The 24,459-nt window shown below is 41.6% G+C and overlaps 1 protein-coding gene across 2 annotated transcripts; it reads right to left on the bottom strand.

Moving 5' to 3' along the window:
• Nucleotides 1-104: 104 nt before the first annotated feature.
• On the bottom strand, nucleotides 105-24,434 carry SWT1 (SWT1 RNA endoribonuclease homolog). 2 transcript variants are annotated; one of them, XM_021525131.3, is made up of 19 exons: nucleotides 24,347-24,434; nucleotides 23,507-23,581; nucleotides 21,376-21,434; nucleotides 19,952-20,690; nucleotides 18,897-18,968; nucleotides 18,701-18,757; nucleotides 17,966-18,095; nucleotides 17,736-17,837; nucleotides 16,016-16,204; nucleotides 15,584-15,677; nucleotides 14,225-14,361; nucleotides 13,382-13,530; nucleotides 11,983-12,121; nucleotides 11,021-11,166; nucleotides 9,687-9,895; nucleotides 9,331-9,459; nucleotides 3,177-3,243; nucleotides 2,438-2,502; nucleotides 105-1,205 (listed from the first exon to the last, which is right to left on the bottom strand). In XM_021525131.3, exons 2-19 carry the CDS (start codon nucleotides 23,570-23,572, stop codon nucleotides 1,100-1,102), a joined length of 2,655 nt encoding a protein of 884 aa, XP_021380806.3. In that variant the 5' UTR covers nucleotides 23,573-23,581; nucleotides 24,347-24,434; the 3' UTR covers nucleotides 105-1,099. The 2 variants fall into 2 exon arrangements, with proteins under 2 accessions (XP_021380806.3, XP_077641631.1); XM_077785505.1 differs by lacking the exons at nucleotides 105-1,205; nucleotides 2,438-2,502; nucleotides 3,177-3,243 and having other exon boundaries at nucleotides 9,367-9,459; nucleotides 9,687-9,843.
• Nucleotides 24,435-24,459: the final 25 nt, after the last annotated feature.

Below are 24,459 nucleotides of genomic sequence, written 5' to 3'. Positions count from 1 at the left end.
CTGCACAGTCACTGTGCTCCAACAGGAATCCCACCCCACTCCCTGCCACTGGGGCCTGGGCAGGACTGCACTGCACTTGAATCCACAGGGACTGGGTAAGCCACTCAGAATTAACCACTGTTTAATGTAACAATAAATTACATTTTTACAATCAAGGATTTACAAATACATCCAAAAGTTAATATCAAAATAGACGCTTCAACTTTGCCAGTCAGCTCATCTCTGTACAAATAGATACAAGAAGAGGTAGCATTAAAGGCCTTAGAAAATGGCTTTTGGAAAGTTTCATGGACTATTAGCAGTTCTGGAAAGCAATCACCAGTGCAGCCATAGAGGGATGTCAGCTGGAGAGCAGGAGGGACCCAGGCCCACCTTCTAGAAGGATGTGGCAAGAGCGGGATAAGGAGTTTCCCCAAGAGCACTGCTAGCAAGTTTCCACCGTATGAAGATAAAGTGCCTGCTTAAACAAAGCAGAAATGCCTTTTTCTGCTGAAAAGAGGTATGGGACAAACACCTGCATGAGGGTGGGGAGGGTGGGTCGGTCTGCTTTGTCTTTAAGGAAAAACAAGCATCAACCTGCTCCTTTGCCATTCTACATCCTCTCTGAAGCCTTCACTGCACAGTGAAGTCTTCACTGCACAGGACACACACACACGTATCTGCGGGTCAGTCCTTCATTCCTGGCCTTGCACTCAGCTACTTCCTACCCTTGGGTGACACAACAGATTCCTTTCTCTCACCTGTGACTTGTAAAGTAGCAGCAAAACAAACAGAGGGGCTTCCTATACAACTGTTAACAGCTCAGTTCCTAACATGAGTGTTGGATGCTCAGAGCAGCACAGCACAGCTGCTAAATCCCACACCAGCCCTGCTTCTCCTGGCTATTCATGGCTATCCAGCAGCACCTCACTCAAGACAGAACATTCTAGTAGTGAACAGAATTCTCAGCAGAAATCCCAACATTTAATGTCCACGTGAAACTGTGTTTTCCCTTCAACCCAAACCAGCACCTTCGAGAAGAAAAGCCGGCAGGGCTCTGGCTCCTCCAGCACTTCTCTCCTCCCCTGGAGGAGGCGGAGCTCAGGCGGCTGAGCCCGGCTCAGAGCCAGCCCCGGCTCTCGGCTTCCCTGTGCACGGACGCCCGGCACTGCTCCAGCGCCTGCTCCAGCGCTGCCAGCTGGCAGCACCCCACTTCCAGCCTTTCCCTGGGAGACAGGAGAGAAAGGTTAGCAGGACACAGCACAACAGGAATCTTTACCAATACTTCTTAAATTTTCAAAGATGTTTCCATCAAACTGAAGCAGCAGCAGTGACTTTCACACTACAGCTGCTAAATCTGAGGAATTCACATGAGCTCCTTACTACAGCCAACCCACAGCTGCCACAGGCAGAACTCCTGTTCCCTTCTAGGGCACGTAAAGTGGAACAATTGTCAGGGAACAATTGATGTCACTGACATCAACCTTCTGCAGAGATCTGGGATTCTGGAAGGTTCACTTCAGCCATCCTTCATACACTGACATATCCTGTACTCACACTCAAAGTAAGGATCTGGATACACCCCCTTACAACTTAGACCCTTTCAAAAGAGTATTCTCGACCTGATCACATGCCCTTAGAATCTTTTGTAAACATTTCTCAAAACACCATTTAAAAGCTGCTCCTCAAAAAAGGAAGAAAACCTCAATCACTGAGTTCCCCAAGCACAGCCTGAGGGCTGCCAGGGAAGTCTCCAGAGTTTTACTCTGCAGAGCACAAATTTCCACACAGTGTTTTTTTATGCCTGTATCCATACAGGTCTAGAACTGTCAACTTGTGGGCGTAAAGCTTTTAAACTATCTTTTATTACTGATTCACATACTGAATGTCCCCCTCCCTGAATAACTTTGTTTCCTGATCTTGCAATCTGCACATTGAATCTCACAGAAGATTTAGGAACACAGAATGAATCCAGGCAAAGGGAAGCTTTTTAGAATCATTCACTCTCCAGCCTTTCACTCAGCCAATCCTGGCCAGTGAGAGCTCATTCAATATCCACAAACAACAAAATCCAGTTACCTGTCCTTTATTAGCCAGCTCAGAATTATTAAAAATCCATGATGGCATTTTAGAAACCTCCCAGAGCCTGGACTCACAAACCTTCAGTGACACAAATTCCTAAAGAAATGAGCCAGAAACCACTGGCAGAGGAAAGAGGGCTCAACACCTCCATCAGCTGAAAATAACCAAGTAGGCACTGATGCCTCAAGTCCAATTTAATTCCTGTCCTCTTATGCTCTGTGTTAATCAGGCATTCAAATTTAAAAAGTAATTTAAAAAATCCCCCATTTATTTTTCCCTACACTATTCCTACCCAGATGATTCCTCTCATGGTACCTTGGTTAATACAGGTGAAAAAGCTGCCTCAAGCCCCCAGTGGGGTCAGTAACTGGCTCACCTGTAGAGCTCCTGTGAAACACATTCATACAGCTCCTCAGCAGTGAATTTCAGACTGTTATTGATCTAAAACAAAGATGAAAGAATTAATATAGTCATTCATCAAGTATCATGTGTCTTCTACAATTATACAGTAGGAATAGCAGATACAGTTCATGTATTCCCTAGCAGGCTCTCATGTTGAGACAATGCATTAAAAAAGTTATCCTGTAATAAAATGCAGTATTATAAATTCCATCCCCATTTTCTAACCACTTCTGCACAAAAAATAAAAGATCTTAAGTAATTTTTCTTTCCCCTCTTAAATTACCCTACAGTTTTATTTACATATACATATATATAGATATATTTGTGTGTATCTCAAATTAAATAAGCTCTGACTTGCATCAATTCCAAAAATATATGTGAAGGTCCAAACCCCAAATATATTTCCCTGCACAGCAGAGCACTGCAAGCCTGAAATATCTAACATATTAAACAGAAATATTCTACTGAAAACATTAATTTCAAGGCTTTTTACTCTCAACAGCAAGTCATTCACACCAAGTGAGCACTCAGCAAATCACACAAACAATTCAAATAACTGTTCCAGTCCAACCAAAATCTATCTTTATATTCAACAACTAATAAATAAGAGCAAATAATCAAAATTCTTAATGGAAATATAGTGATGAGACATGACCTCAGAACTTGAATTAAAAGCTGTATGTGAAGTGATCAAACACCAAAAAAAGTCATACCTCATGTCTTCTGAGGAAGCTATAGAGGGTCCAAATATCTTGGAAACTGCTGGATGGGGTTAAAATTCTGAAAAGAAAAGTTTGGGGATGGCTTTAAAGAAAGTAGAAAATAAGTCTATGAAAGAGTTAAAAAAATAAGTCAGAAATCTTCAAGGAAAAAAAATTACTTGGACAAAATGGAAATTATGAACTTTGAACAATTTTCCCTGCCACTACTCTAACAGAATTAAAGAGCTTATTATTTCTGTGAGGACTTTTCTGGAGGCTTTTTCTAATTAAAAATTCCCTCCATGTCTTTATGAGGCATTTCTGAATGAGGGAGGAGGGAAGAAACCCAGCACTAATTGAAAGGCTTTTGGTGCCCACCAGTGAGGCCCCTGGGCTAATACACAACATTCCCACCCCAGCTTTAACTCATTCCCTTCAGATTCCCATGTGCAGCCCAAATGCTTCAACTCACTTTCCATTTTTGCTACTTTTAATAATCACCAGTTCCCACCCAAATACTGCCAAGGGCCAATGGGATTAGCAGCTGAAGAGAGGTGGCTTTCAGGAAGCACCTTGATGGACACCCTTTTCCACAAGCTCCAAATCCAATCCAGTAAAGAAGTTGTTTTTTAACAAAATTAATTATCCTCATCTATTCAGGCAGATACAATTCAGTTCCACCTTAGTGTAACTTCATTTGCATTTACCAGGAAAAGCAGAACACTCCTAAATGCTGCAAAACATACTTTAAAATCAACACAAAATTAAAACACAAGTAACACCTTATATATATTAAAAATACTGAGAAAATTCTGGATTTTTAAGTCTTACATAGTTAAATCATAATTAAGATAATGACTAGACTTGGAAAAAGAAAATCTTTTGGGGAAAGCTCTATTTACTTTCCCATGGGAAAGTACCCAAATTCTCTCCTTCCTCTTGCAAGCTGTAAGCTTCATTTATAAATGAATTAATTAGGAATTGAAAAAAACAGAAAGTAACAGAATAACTTTAAAATACCAGTTAAAGGACCCTGTGTTTGAAGCAGGCTGGAAGACCATGACACAGCACAGGATTTACTGTAGAGTCCACTCTAAAAGCAGAGTATCCACTGCTTTTTCTCATAATTTTTCATAGGAATTGTCACCAAAAATTAGTCATGCATTCTTCCCCCCACTTAAGAAGCAGTACCCAAAATGTTTGCCTTAAACATGCCAACTACAAGTCAGGAAAGGAACCAACTGGCTGCTCTGCCTAGAAACACCTCAGAACCTTCCCCGGGCACCTCAGCGACAATTGGCTTTGACAGCAGAAAACCCCAGCAGGGAGAAGCTGCCAGCAACCCTCCATGGAAACGCTGGGAATCCTGGCAGCTGGAACTGCACAGCAGCTCCCATTCCTCCCCAGCAGCTCCCATTTCCCCCACATCAGCTCCCATTTCCCCCACATCAGCTCCCATTCCCCCCATAGCAGCTCCCATTCCCCCCACATCAGCTCCCATCCCAGCTGCTCCTCTCCCCACAGTGGTCCAAAAGCAGAGGGTGGAAATCCATGGAACCACTTGGCCTTTCCATCAGCACAGCCTTGCAGAACCACACTACAACACCCCCATTCTGTACTTCAGCTTCAACCTAAGAACTCCAGTGTGGTTCTACAGAATTTTCTGGAAATATTGAGCATGTGAGGTAAATAAAGGAATGTCACAGAAAGACCCATTACTATGGATATCTGCCACCAATTGGAGGTTAAATGCTGTCTTGGGGGCAGGAGGAGAAAAGCAGACAGTCACATTGGGTGATTTTATCTCAAGTGCTTCCCAAACCACTCCCAATGTTTCTTTATTTCCTGTCCTGTCACTCATCTCATGCCAAACACAAGGTGTAAGATACAATAATAAATAGAAATGGATAGGATATAGATCAAAATGTGCACAGAGAAGATCTGTGAGAAAACAAAGCCTATCTGGAATGGACCAGAAATGAACTTATCAAGTAGAAGTGAAAAAGCCCAGCCCACAAGCCAAGTGGCAGCGAAGGCAGGCCAGCCTTCCAGGTGTTCCAAGACCCCATGAGGGCAGGGACAAGGGAGGTCTGGTGGGACTGTGTGCAATCCCCTGTGACACCCGGGGGAAGCTCTGTCCCCAGGGCTGTCCCACTCAGCTGTCCCTCTGTCACAGCTCAGGCTGGCAGAGCTGGCACAGAGCCTTAACCACTTACCAAACCCAGAGCTCCATCTAAAAGGCTGGCACCTGATGGCAGAAAAGGCAGCCTCAACCATTAACAGCCCCTTTTAATCTCACTGCCTGAACATCAAGGAAGCAAAGGAGATGGGAAATGGGAACCCCAAAGTTCTCTGTGGCCCAGTCCCAACTCCTCACTGAGCTGCACCAGGGGCTCCAGTGGGGTTACAGCCACCAGCACAGGCCAGGGCTTGCTTCCACAGCAGCCAGCTGGGAAATCCACCAAAGCCAAGCTTGTGCCTTCTATCCCTGCAGAAATGTCCCAGCCATCAGCCCCTGCTGGCACCCCTGGCTCTACAGGCTCAAAGCACCATGCCTTCTACAACCCCATGTTTGAGAGCTTTCTGCTTTTCAGACTGCTCTAAAGGCACCACAGTGTGAGCAGCTGCACAGCACCACCTCTGCCCTGCCCCGTGGGGAGCACTGCCCACTCCAGCTCTGTTTGATCTTTGTTTCTTGCAGCTGTCATTAAAATTGGCACAACAGAACATTTCAATTTGGGCCTGACAGCAAAGAGGGCTGCAGGTAAGTTCAGTTTCAGGTTTCACCTAAATGCATAAAACCATGAAGATCAAACAAGTGGTGACTGGAATGTCTGATACTTTTTGAACAGAGAGCTAATCTCCATTTTACTTCCAAAAAGAGACTGTGTGCAGAGAAGATTAAAGGCAGAGCTCCTCATACAGCAACTTTATGGCAGAAATTATTAACTGAGACAAGAGCCTAAGGAAATGAAGGCAATTCTCTATTGAGACATCAAGGAGAGGAGACCTCAATTCCTCCACTGACCAGCTGAAAAAATAAAGAGGTCACTTTCTCTGCATCTGAGGAATTCTGTACTAAAGCTTGTAACATTGCAGAATTGTTTTTAAATTATTTCAATTCAGTGATCAGTTCTGATATAGTAACACTCTCCTGCACTACTGAAATCTTAAGAAATTACACTTTTAATTTACAAATATTTATGGAGTCCTGGACTAAGCCACGTATTTCCAAACCATTGGGAGTGCAAGAGAAATTCAATTTAGATATAATATTAGAAAAGCAGAACTCAGGCTCCTTATGCAGTCAGTAACAGACAAATATTTTACAGGTGACAGCATATTAGTATAAATATTTAAGAGGCCTGTATCTAAGTGTATATGCTATAATCTGTGTGTGATTTTCAAGTTGGCATATGAACAAAAAAATTCTTTCTTAGACAAGAGATGAAAAGAAAAAATCCAACTTGAAATAACTGCATCAATTCACCCAAGACTGAATTTTCTTTCTTTCCTATGAACAAGGATTTCTTATATAAAAGAAACCTGGCAGGAAACATGAAGACAATGTCCAATTCCCTAGGGCTGCATAAAGAAGCTTAGAATCACAAGTTCTATTCAGCTGAGGGTAAACATCAGCTTATGTAAACCCTTATTTTATTTTAAAGAGTTAATTTAAGAGACCTTAAATAAGGTGCCCCAGTTAACTGGTTCAAAATAATACCCAACCCAAATACAAATATAAACCACCAGTGAGAACACTCACAAATCCTCAATCCAAAATTATTTAAAATCATGTAATGGTTTCACAGTTTTACTGGGTGCTTAAATTTCACAGGTTTCATAGCTTTGCCCATTACCAACAGTAAAGGGATATAGTTAGAATATGCTAACTGTACTGATTATTCTTAATTTCAGAGCTGTCATTGCTGGCATGCGGAATTGTGCAATACAAAACCTATCTGCTACCAGTGCTGTTAGAGGAAGAAATCAAGACAAAATAAAAAAAATCTGCAGAGTGTTACAGAAATCACCAGAACAGGGTAACATGACAAAAGCCGTTACTGACACATCTTCAATGAAACAGCTTTTTTTTTTTTTTCCTTTTCTGTACCTGTATTTGTCATTAACATGTTCTGGCCATCAAGGCTGAATAGCTGGAGTAGTGCCACTGGTGTAGTATTTTTTTATGCTTAAGGGTATCATTATATTTATCTCAAAAAGCATTATCATGTTTTTCTAGTTGTTTTTAACAATCTGAAAATCTAAACTTTTAATGCAGTTGAACTTTCAACATAATTTACTGGTAAAACTTCCAAACTTTCACAAGATATTTTTTCTCTTCTTTGTTCTGGACAGCAGGGATCAGAAGGAACCACAGAATGAGCTGTATTTTATCACTAAAAGCTGTGTTACCTCCAAATATTCAAGACAGAACTTTGTCACTATTTTTTCTCCAGTGCCCCCTCTTCTGCAATCATGCCATTAGATTAAGTCACTGACATTTCTTCAAAAATCAAGAAAAATAAATATGCTGCAAAGTCAGTTTTAGAGCAAAATGAAAGTGAGGTGTCTCTGCCCATGGCCATGGCAAGGGGTGGAAAGAGATGAGCTTTAAGGTTCCTTCCAACCCCAGCCATTCTGATTCTATGAAAATTTCTGAATTTTTGCTTTAATACTTGGTAATAATCATAAAACTACATTGAGACATTAACCTGGCTCCTGGCTCTTTGGAAAAGCTCCTCAGAACTCTCCAACTCCCTTAAATTCCTCTACTCAAGGCCAATGCAGCAAATGCTTGGTGCAAATTCTCCCTTTTTCTTGCTCCATGATGCCACCTACTGCAAACCTGCACATCAGAGCAGGCATTTCCAAAGAGTCTAGGAAAACTACTCCATTCCAACAATCAGCCTGTGTTTTTTTTATTTATTATTAAGAGCTTTTATTTTTTCGGAGCTCTCCCACGAAGAAAACCAACAGTTGTCAATGAAACACCTCTGCAACACAAAAATAACCATTCTGAATATTCCATATTCCCATTTAATCTCATCCACCACATCTATAAACTGATACCACCGGATCTGTTGCAAAACCTTTTGTATCAGAATGAAGAGAGCAAAGTTTAGCAGTAACCTACTTTATTGTAACAATTTCCTTAGAGGGAAAAAAACCCACCAGCAATAAATTGAATCCATCAGCACTCAGCTGCTTAAACTCTCTTTTCTACCCATATTTTTCTGCTTCTGCTTTTATAGAATTTTGATCATTTACATTTGAAAGAGGGACTGTAATTCTTTGAATGGATCTATATTTCACTGTCATGAAAAAAAAACTAAGCCAAGACAACACAGGAGGTTCCTTATTCTTCCTGAAACTTCCAATTTTTTTGTGCTGTAAAAAAAATAGCACAGGGATGGGGCTCCCCCTACCAGAGGCTAGGGTTAGATGGGATATTGGGAAAGTATTGTTCCTTGTGAGGGTGGGCAGGCCCTGGCACAGGGTGCCCAGAGAAGCTGTGGCTACCCCTGCATCCCTGGAAATGCCCCAGGCCAGGCTGGATGGGGCTTGGAGCTACCTGGGATAGTGGAAGGTGTCCCTGCCCATGGCAGGGATGGCACTGGATTTTAAGCTCCCTCCCAACTCAAACCACTCTGGGATTCTGTGATTCTGTGAAGACAGAGGGAATATTATCTTGCCTAAAGAGAGAATACAGCTGATTGTCATTGTTATGGCTGTCATGAAGAGCACCTGAACTGGGAACAGTTCTTTACATCCCTCACTCTATTGGAACTTTGCCCCCACCTGAGTGGGCCTCACATTTGAAACACAAATGCCCTGAATTATTCAAAGTTCCTGCCATCAAAACTGATGCATTAATCATAATCATTAATAGCTCCAGTTACACCTGAGGAGAGGTGACTTGCTGCTCAAACTGGAAAACAAATCCCAGGCATCGAAGGCAATTCCCTGCAAGAGATCTCCACGTCTGCAACACTGCCATGATCTTTTGCTACCATTGGTTCAAGGCAGCCTTGACAGCAGGATTTTTACTGCAAATGATGTCACCAAGCACACTAGAATGAAGAGTGGTTTGGTGCTGAAGTCTTTGAGACTTCTGTGACTTCAGGTGCCTGTCACACATTTTGTGCCCAGCTGCAGTGCTCACCTGCCAATGCCCTCTCGGATGTCCTTCACTGCTGCCAACAGCTTCTGCAGGCCCAAAAAAGCCTCCTCAAACGAGGCCTTGGCAGCCATGGTCACTGAACTGGGGTCCAGCTTCTGGAATAGCTCAATACTGAAATTCAAAATAAACAAAGAAGAGACAGAAAAGCAGTTAAAAAAGCTCTGACATAACAATTTGCATGCTCCCAACTTTTCTGTGACAGGTTGTCTAATTTTTTTGACCAATTTTTTTTTGGTCAATTTAGATTAATTACGGGTAAAAAAGCAGAGTTTCTAAAGTGTGCTTGTTTGAAAGTTATCTAAGGTTATGTGTTTCTGAGTCCCTTTAGCAAGCTGTACCTGTACAAGTTCATGGTGTTCCAAACACCTTCCAGGACCAACCAGATTTCCTGGTGCCTGTTTTCCTGAGCCACATCAAGGCTGGGCTGTAGCTCTTTTTCCTCAGTTCTTTGCAGATTAGGCATTGTGGCTTCCATTTTTTCACACGCAGCATTTTCTGAAAGAACCATGATGTCTTCTGATAAATCCTGCTCACTGTCTGCCCTCACCTTATAAAACAGTTCAGCAAACAAATAATCAATGTATTTGGTTCCTAACATCAGAAAACCAGAATCTACACACTTCTACAGGTCTTTTTAAAGCAATGCTCAAGAAATCAAGGCTGAACTCTTTAAGTCACCTTGGTTACTGTCTCTGCATCCAAAGCCTCTCTTGACAGTTTGGGCTGGAAAGGACCTTAAAGCCCATCCAGTCCCACCCCTGTCAAGGGCAGGGACACCTTCCACTATCCCAGGTTGCTCTAAGCCCCATCCAGCCTAGCCTTGGACACTTCCAGGGATCCAGGGGCAGTCACAGCTTTCCTGGGCAACCTGTGTCAGGGCCTCCCCACCCTAACAGGGAGGAATTTCCTTCCTGACAAGTTTTCAAATTCAGACAGAGCCCGATTCTCATGATAGCAGAACATCAGGTTCAGGGCTGACTGCACTGCACACAGGTCCCAGCACAGTTGACTTCTGAGCTTTCTTTCCCTTTCATCCTTTCCAAAGACAACTCTTGACAGCTGTTCTGACCTGTCTTCTTTCCCATAAATCAAAATATTTCATCCATGCTCATGACTCCAGTTTTTACGTCATTACATACAGAACTGACAGTAACCATAAACCAAGATAGTTGGAATTTCCTCCACAGCAACTCAAGAGCTGAGCTGGGAGTGAAGACCAATTTCTGAGAACACAAAAGGGGCCAGGACAACCACCACAAACCATGTGATACAAGGGAGTCCCTTCTTCAGCTACAAAGACAATGAAAATTGAAATAACACACTTAAGATCAGCAGTATATCCATGTAATACCCATGTCATAAGAAGAAACAGCAAGTTTAACCTCTAAGGCCCATCAGATACAAATGCAATAGAAAACTAAGACAAAATAATGGCTTTCAGTCACTATTCCAATACTAACACATTTATTAGGGAAAAAAATGTATCAGCACATATTCACTGCATGAAAATAAAAGCTAAAGTCAGGGTTTCTTCATTTTGAAAACACCCCAGAAACATTTCCTAGAATAATCAGTGGAAGTTATGGGAAAAATTAAGAAATCTAAGCCAGGTTTGGAGCACAGAATAACTTGAGGATGGGGTGAAGTGGACAAACATCAAAGCTGCCCTTACCCCCCCGAGGGTCTCACACAGTTTTGCCACTTCAGCATAAGCCTGGGGCAGGACACCGTTGTAGTCTGACCTGCAGCTGAAAGCATGGAGCAATTGTTTGGATTCCTGGAGTAGGATATGCACTGTTGAGGAGTCAAATGGTTTATCTGATGTTTAGACATGAACGTAAGAGGGAGGAAAAAAAAAAAAAGTAAAGATTTAACAGTCTTGGCAAGCAACTTTAATACTCCAATACCTAGACTAACAGAAACACATGAAAAGCCTAGGAAAATGGTTCAGAAGCATCAGGTACAACAATCTCAGAGAAACGTGCATGAGATTGCTCACTCCTTAACCAAGTCCTCCAAATTTATCCTGGGATCTTGCACAAGGATTAAGTGGCATATCTAAAATAATTCTGCAGAACAGCAATATCCCAAGGAGGTAGAACCAAGAAATCACAGGATATCCTGAGTGGGAAGGGACACACAGGATCCTGAAGTCCAACCCCTGGCCCTGCCCAGACACCCCAACAATCCCACCCTGTGCATCCCTGGGAGCGTTGTCCAAACCCTCCTGCAGCTCTGGCAGCCTTGGGGCCGAGCCCATTCCCTGGGGAGCCTGGGCAGTGCCCAGCACCCTCTGGGGGAGTTCAACAGGTCTGTCTGTCCAAATCAAATGCTCAAAGACATCTTTAAACAAATTGAAGGTTTGTGGGGGTTTTATTTTTGTTGGCTACTTTTTAAAACAAAACTCCCTGCCCTCACATACCATATTAAATATCCTTTGCTCCTCCATACATTTTTTGGTAAATGCAGATAATTTGGTCACACAATATGGGGGCAAAGGAAGGAAAAGGATTATTTGCTTTTTAAAAATAATTCAGACTTTGGTGACCATTAATACACACAGTCAGTTCTACAACTCAAACCAGAACATGGAGGCTTTTTACAAGTTTACAATTAACTTTCTCAGGGACTTACCTGCATAAAGGTGTTTAGAAAGACATTCAATAGTTGAAAGTAAACTCCTTGGCACCACATAACCAAAAACAGCCATCCAGTGTTTTTTATAACATTTCAGCAGGTTTGCTAAGGTCCATGGTGGCTTCAGATAGAGGATCTGGAAGAGAGTATGGTATAAATACAAAGGCTGGTTTTCATTTAGACATATTTCTGTACATCCCACAACTGCTCTGTTCTTCAAGAATGTGATGATTTGTTGACTGCTGAAGGAGAAATTCAGTGATTCCTCAGAAATAAGACCAGATTTAAACAAGTTTACCTATTAATAAAGATTTCATTCAGCAGCACCAGGGGTCAAACAGTGATGATGCCCATTCAGAAGTAATGCACAATCAGTCTCATGATTTGTGGTTCCCCATGCCTCAAAAACTCTTAATACTTTTTATGTCAAAACTGATCTAATGAGTTACTTGTGCACAAAAGCCAACAGTAACAAGAAAAAAAAGAACAACAGTAAATATGCCTTTGATTTTCCAGTAGTGTTACAAAATAAAAATAAACACTGTGACTATTTACACATGAAGTAACATACTTGTATTGCAAAACAGTTGAGAATTCACTACTATCAAGTGAAACTAGTGTGTGAAGATATGTTTTAAGAAATTAACTAAGTGAATAGAGAAGTGATTAAAATCTTAGCAGCTAATCAGGGCAGCTTGGGAAACAACAGTCATCTCATGATTTTGGGGGATTTTTAAAGCCATAGAGGCTTATCTGCAATAAATGTAGTTTTAATAACACCCCACCAGCTATAAAATGGAATCTAAAGTAAAGGATGGACGATTTGAACGTGCCTTGACTTAGTACATGGGTATTTATTTTCTGCAAACCATACATTTGCAAGCATGTTCGGAAGTCTCATTAGTACCCTTGTCATTCTGTATCTGCACTGGAATCAATTTAGTTGTGACCAGTTTCACAGTGGGGAGAAACAGTTCTGGTGGGAAAAAATGCCTGCAACAAATACCCTGATATTATACAGAACATGATGGAATGATTTCTTGGAGGATGTATTTACAGTGTAGGGTTTTACTTGAGTAGAAAAGCTGAAACAGAATTTTAATGCCACTAAAAAAAAGAATTCTGAAACTTCACATTGAGAAAACAGCAGCCTATGTTACTATGTCATTAAAATTCCATTAAAATACTGCACGGGTTGCACACTAGTGGTCAAACAGGATAATCTTGCTATAAAATGAAATATTAGAAGTGAACACTGAGCTGTTCCCTGTCAATTATATCAGGGACCTGGATGACTTGGGTTTGGCTTGGCACAGGTATAAATAGCAATAAAATACCAAGGACATTTAAACCTTTCAATAATCAAAATATCAAGCAAGATGATGTAAGAAACCACCTCCATCCACAGGTTTCCAAATGCAAGTTTCATTTCAGTCTCCAAAATACAAGACAAAGCTTCTCCTAAGTTCTTTTCAAGGTCTGGAAGCACATTTGGGAATTGTGCAGTAAAATCAGCATCAGCTCTTGTCTTTCCAAATTCTGTATCTGTCAAACCAATGACACATAAGGTATTTACTGAAACTATTTATAGCTATAATTTATTGAAATTATTTATATCTAATTCATGTTGATGGCACATAAAGAACCAGTCCCCATAAATAAAGACAGACTGCACCTTGGTTTATAACGCTGATGTGCTACACCTAATTAAGTTTCAAGTATTTCTAGTTATACCCACTTGTACTGTGTATTTTTAATTAAGAGCTACTAACCAAGAAGGTTTATTTCCCCAGAGTATTACTCATTAGTGACCTCACTCCACATTTCTTTTTTCCTTAAATAATTTAGATCATATACGACCAGCAGGATTATCAGCAAGCACAAGAGGATCACTTCTGATCTCTGTGAGCTATAACTGTATCTTTGGAAAATTGAAAAAAACCTTCTTCAGTCCCAAAAAGTTCAGGACTCCTGTTAAATTACTCTAAACACAGGAAATTAATGCAAAGGTATTTTCTATAAAATAAAAATACATCTTATTTGAATTTCCTAGAACTCTGAGACAAATGGCTTAACTAATGTCTCAAACTTTCAGAAAACCTTTGAAAAAACCTTCCCCAAACAAAAAGCATTCCTAAGGATTCAAAGCACAGGAAAACTGAAGGTATAGTAGCAACTGTTCTTCCTCTACCCCACTGATTTTTACAAACTCACAAACCACCATATGCCACAGACTCACCCTGCTCTGGCTGCTGCAGCTCCTCAGAGTTCTGGGGCCTGTTTGCATTCACATTCTGCAGAGCAGTGACCAGATCAGCTTTGCAGAATGCCTTGACCTCACTCACAATGGCTTTATTACACAGATTTTTATCATCCCTAGAAAATAATTAATTGCTGTCAACAAAGGAATAAAAGCAGCACACTGTATTTGGAAAACTTATTTTGTGAACTTCATTATATAGACGAAGTTCTCTTTCTCAAGCAATTAGAAGCAGTTCAAAAATTAAACCAGAAAATTAAGTAAAAATGAGAAACATACTGAGACGTGTTTCAGGGTCTAGGTTTAAGAAAGCAATAGCTATAATTACTGCAGCAGTGATTACAGCAGTAATGCTTAGTTGCTATGATCTCAGAAAGCAAACCAGGCAGTAATTCTAAGACAGTACTATCTTTTCTGATGGCTACAGTCAATTCTCCTTGTTGAGACCCTTTTTAACTATTCTGTTGGCCAAATCTTTATCCTGGATGCCACTCTGAGGTTCTGCTCCAGCAGAACTATTTTAGAAATCCAGGACAAAGTTGCACACCGGTACTTTCTCAAAAATTCCCGTTGCTTATGTTGGTAGAGTATAAAGGGATTTTTGCATGAAAACCAGTTCTGAAGTCACCTCCTGGTTTTCGATCAGTGAAACCTAAAATCACCATCACTACCCTATGAATACTGTGACAAATGGCACTTTCAGCAGCCACCTCTGTCAGCCTGAACAATCCAAATGGGGCTCAGAGTTTTAACCCCACTCATTGAACAGTGCAGGAACTGGTTCTAGCCAAGACCAGAGCAAGAAAAGCCAAGGAGTATTAGTCCTCCAAGCCGGCTTCACCCGCTTGTATCAAATTCAGAATCAATACCCAGAGGTCAGCTGCTATCCTCACAAACAGGAACAGCAGCAAATCCATCCCCAGCTTCCCTCTTTCTAAGATTAACCCTTTCTTTGCTTCTGCTCACATGGCTGGGAATGGAGATAAAGTCTCTAACTGGATCTCAATCCTTAATTCATGTATTTTTTTCTGTTTTGTAACTTCAGCAGTATTTTTTATGAGAAGCCAGAATAAAATTTGAGAAACCTATGCTTAAACAAGTTTTAAAATTGAATATTGAAACAAGTTTTAAAATTGAATATTGAGTAAGGTGAATTCTATTTCAGGCCTCAACCTCATGAAGGTGTTTCCAGCTCCAATTCTAGTAGTTTATATTGTCCTACTCTAGCTTTTAAGAGGGTGATTGCCCTTCCAAGAGCTTACTTCAGAAAGTGCTCTTTCTTTAAGCCCTGATTTGCAAGCAGTGTGGGAGGAGAGCTAAAGGCAGCCAGGAACTCACGTGCACAGGACGACAAGAGCTTGTGGGAAGAGATTCTGGTACTGCAGGCAGCACTGCAGGACACGGTCATCATTGTTCTCATTGCTCAGCCCATCTGCAAAGGCAGGGCAGACACAGCTGAGGGATGCGGGCACAACTCACCCTCACAAACACCTCAGTGCACTCATGGTGCTCTTTGGACATTTAACACTCCCCACACAAGAACATAAATGTAAGGTGAAAGTGAGAAACAACTGGTAAAACAACAGATAGTGGAGACATTCACATGGCACAGCCTTGGCTACACTCTGAAGGCTGCTGTAAGAAATTAGCTCATTTTAATTAGTGAACAGCAGAGTGAAGAAGTCTCCATTAAACTCAGAATTCTAAGGTTGCCACTAGGTGACATGCAAGGATGAAGTACCCAGCACAAATGGATTGCACATATATTACATATTTTTTGAGAAGCCAGCTGCATGGATTGCCCCCACAGTTTGGAATCCTGGCTCTTGAGACACTTGTAGATGAACTGCACTGCAGGGATGGCTTTGTCCCGAACATGCTGCAGCATTTTCCCCTTCTTCAAGTTGTCCAGCTCTTGTAGGACGACCCAGGGAATTATTAATGTAAGTCTATCAACTCCTGGAAGGAAAAAAACCACCACCAATAAAAAAGGTATTCGCAGGAGCGACACAAACTATTACAGAGAACTTTCAATTCAAGCATCATATTTATGCAAGTTCACACCTTTTTCCCAGTAGTTTTCATAGTCCTTGCTCAAGTGAATCTAGTATTTGAAAATGAGCTGAAAAAGGCTAACTTCCCTCTTTCTAATCTAACCTCAATCTGGCACTACACTGATTACATAGAAAAGTGACAGTACCAGGCAAACAAAAGGGAGACAATCTTCATCAGAATACTTTGACAACATTAATAACACATATTTGCACCAATTATCTTGGCACACACCCACTGTAAGATGTTGCAGCAAGGTGAAACAGCAGCTGGAATACTAGGCTGCACACACCCAAGTGACCACAGCAGTCACTGTGCCAAAACAAGCAGTAAAACAAAAGCAGCAAGGGCTTGTGCTCATTGCCAACCAGCACTCCTAAACCAGGAAAAGAAAGTGTGGATATTGGACCATGGTTTTATATTTGTAGGTAAGTATGGCCTGAACTTTAAAGTTTTTATATAAAATGCAGGGGTAAATCAGAAGTTTAACAACTGTTCTGTTGGTCTCCCCATGACAAATACTTCAACTGCTTTCTTTCTCATTCACATTATGAGAAGAGAATTTTGAAAAAATGCATTAATAACCACCTGCTTTACAATAAATAGGGTGGGAATCAGCAGCCTTCTCAACATAGTGGGTCTGGTGCAGGACCAGACACTGGGAGTTGCAGTATTCTAAAAAGGCATCTCAGCCTATATAAGACAGCAGCATTCCTAACCTGGGAGAAGAAATACAGCCTGACATACTCCTGAAAATCACTCAGGACTTAAGGAAAGGTATTTTCCAGGTGGCTGGAATAAGTGTATTCATTAGCTGAAAGCATCAAAGCACCCTAGGCATTCTGACAGATTCCAGATGTGCCTACCAAGAACTGACATGCACAATCCCAATCCTACAGACATCAAACAACCAACAGCTTCCCAATAGATCAGAGGCAAATATTAAAGCCAGGGTCTGCATTCTGAATTCCTGAGAAATTGCTCAGTTCTGCCACCTTTACCAAGACAGAAACAAAGCACTGACTGACTGCCCAATGCTTTTTACATTGTTTTATATTTCTAGAAAGAGAAATGCTAAAAGTAGATTAGGAAAGAGTTATCACTAGTAAGGGGTTGAATGCTTAAATTATGTTCTTAGAAAGTGTTAAGACTTATTTACTGCTAAGAATTCAAGCATATTCCTGGGAGTACCTGCCATGATTCTCTGCAGGTACATGGGCTATAAGCACAGTAGGTTCAGCTTCCACAGCTGAGGTTTCCCTAAGATGCAGTTTGTCTGGGTTCACAGAACCAGGCTCTCGAGTGTGTGCTTCTGCCTCTGCATGAAACCTGCTGCCTTTTTAAGGAGCCCAGGGCTTGGTTTCCTTCAAGTAGCCTGAAGCTGTTACAGCATCTGTTTTTCTTACATTATCTTAGTCATCGGAACATATTTACATACCTGGTATGTCCTCAGATTTCAAGGATCTCACAAACTCAAGGTGACTAATCATTATATTTGTGTCAATCACCACTAGGATGTTCAGACCAGAACTAAAGGCCCCTAGGGGAAAAGAGGAGAAAAAAGAGAAACCAGCAGAAAGAATCAGTTGTGTGCTCCCTACTCATACCATCAATAACTGTAATTACTTGTTGCAACTAGAGAGCAAAGCAGATCCAATCATGACACACCAGAAGAAATATTTAAATCCTGTTCTGGAAGATCTATCTCCATGCTTGTAAGCTCTCCACAGGTCTGTACTACAGACAGGGCCATCCTCTTCTCCACACGAGCAACGTGCAAGTCTTCAACTATTTGCATCTACAGTGAAAAAATGAGCATGTGTATAATCCATTGGGAGGGATCACTTCATCATTATTCCCCAGAAAGAAACTTTTGAATTAAAGCTGTTAAAATTGCCTCAAAATGATGTCTGAAAAATTTTAAGTCAGTACAGGAAATGTAAATCCATGAGAACTTCTACATATCCTCCAATAAAGACATCCAAAACATGGCCTAGAAAGATTTATGACCTTTCTACATGGTATTCAGAAATTTTGCTGTATTTTTTTTTTTTTGCTAAACAAAGTGCAAATTTCCTAACAGACACTTCTTAAAAAATATGTCTTTCTTCCAACTAAAAAGTTAGAGGATGAAAAATGAGATAGCTGGAGCACGTGAGCAACTGTGAAGGCCCTTTTGCTGCACATGGTAACAGAAAGACATTCTTTATCTCAGAAAGTTCCTGATTAGCAGCACTTCAGCAAGTTTGCTTAGTTTCTTAAATAAATGCTCCACATTTGAGTGTAGATCATGAGTCAACAATGCCAAATACTAGGAAAGGTCATGGAATTGTCCAGTTACACAACCTCGGTGCCCATGGTCTTTAAGACAACACAGAAGCGTTAAATCAAAGCATTACCAACCTCTTGGTCTGTTTCTGTGCTCTGACTGTCTTGAAGGGGTGGAAAGTCTTCAGAGATCTGTAGGGAGAATTATAAACACCACAAACACACATCCCACCAACATAACAAAATATCAAGGAATACCGAGGTAAAAGGGATCCCCATGTCAGGAGTTTTGGAATACAGCCATATGGTATTAAACAAGTCCCTCACTCACCTTTGGGACAGGCACAGGCTTTCTGACCTCACCTCCCTGGTAGGAGTCAGATGTGCAGGGGTCCTCAACATTCTAGAAACAAGTAGGAACAACACATGCTTTAGAGGGCTTTTTAGAGAACACTGGATACTCCCAAGTGAATAGGGAACATAAACTACAGTTATTAGCATCTACAGTATCATTTTAATAGGGCTTTGATGCATGGCTTTCTTTTAAATAAATAACAATGGATTACACTGCAAATTCCATTTGAACATTAAGCCCCCCCCCACATTTTTTTTTTTTTTTTACATTGAAGGTGCTTGACCAGGCTGCCTAGAGGGGTTCTGGAGTCTCTATCCTTTGCCCTGGGCAATGAGCTCTGGCTGACCCTGCTTGAGCAAGGGGGCTGGACTGGATGATCTCCAGAGGTACCTTCCAACCTCAATGACTCCCCAGCTCTGCCTGTAATACCTCCTAGCATACACACAAAATGTTCACACTACCCTAACACAAACTGGAATCTCCAGAGATGCTGGGTATTTTCACCAGAACAACAGCAAAAAACCCCCATGCTCAAGACCCAGCTTGTGTTTGGTTCTGCACCTCAAGCTAAGCTTAGAAATAAACCTGTCACAGATAAAAGGGAAGTTCTGCAGCACACATACCAATTTAGTCCCACATCCACCCCAAACTCCCCAGGCATCACTCTGCTAAGCAATGCTTTGTCTGGCAGCAAGTTTTCATTACTTCAGTTTATTAATTCAAAAAATGAAATAACCGTATCAGCTCAAAACAAAAAAATCAGCTGATTTATACCTAAACTGAAATATTCCACAACCCCAGCAGCAAAGCAAAGCCATGGAAGCATCTGTGCAGACACAGTCCCAAGACCTTTACTCTTCTGGTCTGTTTAACATTTAGCTGAGGAACATGGAAACAAGGTTTACAATAGGATCAGAAAAATCCACCTAGTTAGCTATGAAACCTGTCTGGATTCTGTAAAAAGACAGTCTGCTCATATAAGAAACTATCCTGAAACATCTACATAATACAAAGAATGGGGTTTTCATTACCTGCTTAAAACACAATGCTGGGGCTTCCAAGTCTCCTTCTTTAGTTCCTGAGCGCTCAGGAGCTTTAGGAGAACCAGTTCCGTGTTTCTGGCGCTTCCGAGAGTCCCATCGTGGTGGAGTCTGGGATGAAGAGTGCGATGATCTGTGTTTACTCGTGTACCTCTTTTTCTCAGCCAAGTCCTTATATTCTTCTTCCTCCTCTTCTTCCCAGAAGCTAGATAATGCACTTGGTGCCTTACTGGCAGGTCTATCACCATGCCTAGTCCCTGCAGAGGTGTGAGGTGGCTTTTTGGGAATTCTGATATCTTCACACCGCTTTTTTGAGTCCTCTGCCTTTTTATGTGGTACCTCGTACACAGAGGACTTAAACTTTTCTATCATATCTTGTTCTGCTTTTAGCTTAAGTTTACAGAGTTCAGCTTTCTCTCTCTTTTTCTTTAGTGCCTTGTCCCTCTGAAGTTCAAAGCTGTACCAGAGCCTTTTTTCTTCTACTCCATCACAGCGACATCTTTCCTTGCTGGTAGTTACCACATCAGGAGTGCGGGTGGTTTTGCCATGTTTGATTTCTTTGGCTTTAAACTGGATCACAACTTTCTTCTGCTTTTCAATTTGAATTGAAGAACCATCCGGGCTTTTGCTTCTCTTTGGAGATTTTTCCTGGGATCTTCCATCAGCATCGTGAAAAGCACGAGAACTTCGGTGTCGCTTCTTCTCACGCCCATCTTTCTCTGGTTTGGACCTACAGAAACATGATCAAGAAAGCAATGTAATTTAGCTCAGTTAATGTAATTTAGCTCAGAAAAGAGCAACAAAAAAGGCACCTGCATTTGATTGAGACAGAGCTAAGCATTTATGAGCACCGTATTCCTAAATATGAACTTGAAGCAACAGTTGTCCTTCAGATTAGTTTGATACGGCATTTTTTGGATTTACCTTTCTCCACTCTGTACAGCCATTTTAGCTTTAAGAAAACGGAGAAAAAACTTTTTCTGCATTCACTGTTGGTTTGAGAGACACCCTACACAGTTGAGTTTCTTCTTATCACACAGTTGAGTTTAAACAGCTGTTCAGTGATAAAGGAGGTGTGTTACCTAAAAGCTCAGCTTGGTCACACAGTGCCAAAACACACAGCTTTCAAACTGCTTATCCTGCACTGACTGGGGAACTAGGAAAAGGAACAACAGAGGGGAATATAGTAACATTCTACAGAAATCGTGAACTATATGAAAAATTATTAGGAAACTTTCTTATAAGAGCAGAGAAAATACTCAGTGATTATATTGACTGTGCACTAGGTTTAAAATCTCCAAAGAAATACCATATCTTATTTGGTGAACAGGTTGAAAAAAAAGTCTTCAGCATTAAATGATCTGTGAATGTTATATTTTTTAGTAGTTCTATTTAATGACAGACTGAGGATTTACCTCTGAAGTTCTGTTTCTCCTTTCACAGTGTGCTTGTAAGATCTTGTGTCTTCAGAGTTCTGGAAAAGAAAACTCAGGGGCTTACAGAGGAAACTGCAGTTGAAATAAAAAAACAACCTTCATAAGACAATGTCAAAACTGGGTGGTTTGGCTGTTCAGAGAAACACTAAGGTCAAAGGGTGCCAAGGTCTGCATGCAAAGATAAGGGTGCAAAGGGTCTAGTAGCACTAATCATGGAGCACTTTAATGCTTACAAAGTGATTCAACAGGGTCCACTACAGCAGTGACAATTACAGATCTGAGACAGTAACATTCCTACCATGATCAATTCACAGGCATTCACTCAGATAAAACCATGTGTCCACTTGTAGTTTTAATACACCTCTGGGTTATACAACTCAGTTTTCCCAAAACCACAGCAAGATGTAGGAAGTTACAACAGAGAACGGTAACGCGTGGATTATTTTGGATAAGGAAGCTCCAGACAGTTCATCCTTTCACAAATAATTCACTCCTTCAATAACTGGGGCTTGCTGACTCAGTGAGGCCATTAGGTCACTGCTGCAGTTGTTTTTCCTACCTTAGCTGGTTTACTTCCACACTGGAGAACACTTAATGCAAAAATCAAAGGCTTGCACAAACCAGGGGAGTCCTAAATTAAGGCAATTCTGAGAACTTCTGCCTGTGGCTGGTTCTGGAGCTGCAGGACCAATACCAGCAATGCAAAGAACAAACAGAATGACAGACAATTCCAAAGGCTCTCCCGGGGGTCACATGCACCCCTGCTGTCCCCAGCAGCTGGAAAGCAATGAAGGAGCGCCCTTGGGACATGTGGAGCTCATGATGCTGCTGGGACAACTTCTGGTGATAACAAAACCATTTCCAGCTGCTCATTTCTCTCTTCAAGGCCTATTCCCTGACAACTATGAGTTTTCAGGACATTTCTAATATTTCTTTTCAACCTATCTCTTCATTTTCTCAAAAGTTTTCACTTAATTTAATCATCATAAGCAAATTTTCTTACTGCTCCTCTCCTCCCAGCACGATCAGTTTGGGGTGTAAAACACCTCCCACCCATGCTGGGATCACACTGCAGGACACTTGCTCCTGTTAAGAGATTTCCTTATCTTTTTGCTGTTAAAGCTGTATTCTTCAAACTGGTGAGGCATTAGCAATGGCAATAAGCTACAGTATGGGGTTTTAAGCCAAGTGTTTACCCTTTGTATTACAGAAGTAAAAAATCCCCAAACAATAAAGCATCTTAAGATAAGTTAATTTTAGAAGACAAATTGCATAATAGTAAGGAAATCAAGGCAAGAAATAATGGTTACAAACATTTGACTTTGAACAACATTTTTTCTATGATCAGAAAGCTTCTAACATGAATAATTCTGTTCATAACGCCATAATCATGCTCATTTTTTAACAGTTTCAAAAAGTTGTTAAGAAGACAAGTAAAAACTCTCTTACTTTATACACATTCCTTGAAAAATCCAACAGGAAAAAAAATCTAGCAAATTTAAGTGTGGATTTAATAAACTACTGATTTATCAACTATGTATTGCACTTCTGAGTGCAAGTAACTTGTCAGAAGTGGACATATACAATAAAAAATAATAGGAAGCGACACACAAGTATGACCAAAAGGTGACAACTCCTGTAGCACCTGCATTTTACAAGTGATTCAGTGAAAGCTGACTCACTACATACAAGTATGTACTAGAATATGCTGAGAATTTTGGTCATTAATTTATGTCCCAGTGTGTACAAAGAAATGCACGAGTCGCTCATCAAAAGTATAACTTGTGGTTAATCAGAAAATTAGGATATATGATCCAAGATACAGAACTGTCCAAGAAAACAGCACTGGTTTCAGGACCAGTATTAAACCCAACTTTCCTCAAACAGAAAGATACACTGAAATGAAAAAGTCTTTTATTTTCTGATACCCATACTATTCACAGCCTCTGAAGAAAAACACATTTATGTGCCCAGCTCAACCCTCCTGCTGTTCTTTATGATGCTGTCTTTAGATTAGACTCATCCTTCTACCACAAGGCTGCTAAAGAATGTTCTCTTGAATGTAGGAGATTGAATTAAGATACAAAAGTAATAATATTTCTGCCCCTACTTTGTCATCCTGGCCATCTGAAGAGACTTCCTTTCCAGATAACTTCTTCAGCTTCTTTTTAGACATCTTCAAATCCTACAAAAAAAAAAAGGGTGTTGTCTTTATTGCTTAAGTTTTTAGATCCAGATGAGATAAAAATAAGTTTTAACTGCACAGAGAAAAATACTTTATAATAGTTCTCTTTTGTTTTCTCATTACAGAGACACAGCAGATCTCAACAGGGTTAATTAATTATTCACATCCGAGGGGACACCAGAGCAGAAAGGACAGCAATTACACCTCCTCAGAGATACCTATTTTGTACCAGCAAACAAACAAAAACTAGCATTCTTCAACACTGAGTCGTATAACCAAGTCTTAAGACCATCAGACATTGTCAGCCCAGGGCGGTGTTGGAGTCCTCATCCCTTCAGGTGCGCAGAGAAGGCCTGGACGCGGTGCTCTGAGCTGTGCCACGCTGGGGATCGGGCACAGCTTGACTCGATGGGCTTGTTGGGCTTTGCCAGCCCAGCTGCAGCTGGGACTGCCTGAGGCAGTGCCGACCTGCGGCTGCCACCTTCGGCCCCTCCCGAGGATGGAGCAGTCACACTGACACCCCGACACCCCGACAGGAAGCTCAGGGGAGCTGTGGAAGGCTCCACCCGGAGCTCCCAGGGCCCGGACCCGAGAGGGGAGGCCGGCAGCGGCTCCGCCCTGAGGCGCGGCAGCCCCAGGCTCGGAGGGAGCCTCCCGCGGGCGCTGAGGGGCGGCGGCTCCTGCCCCACTCCCTCCGAGGGGACAGCCCGCACGGCACCGGGGGCGCTGCCAACACAGCTTCCCTGCCCTTCCCTTCCTCCTCACCGCGCTCGGCCGCTCCCCGGCGGGCCCCGCGGCGGTCGGGGCCGTTCGGGCGGCTCGGGCCGTGCCCGGCACGGCTCCGCGGCCCCGGCGCGGCTCCTCCTCCGCCGCGGTGC

The sequence above is a fragment of the Lonchura striata genome, chromosome 9 (genome assembly GCF_046129695.1).
Source record: "Lonchura striata isolate bLonStr1 chromosome 9, bLonStr1.mat, whole genome shotgun sequence".
NCBI classification, from domain to species: Eukaryota; Metazoa; Chordata; class Aves; order Passeriformes; family Estrildidae; genus Lonchura; species Lonchura striata.
The sequence above is the reverse complement of the archived record's forward strand: the minus strand, read 5'-3'. Positions and strand labels throughout refer to the sequence as shown.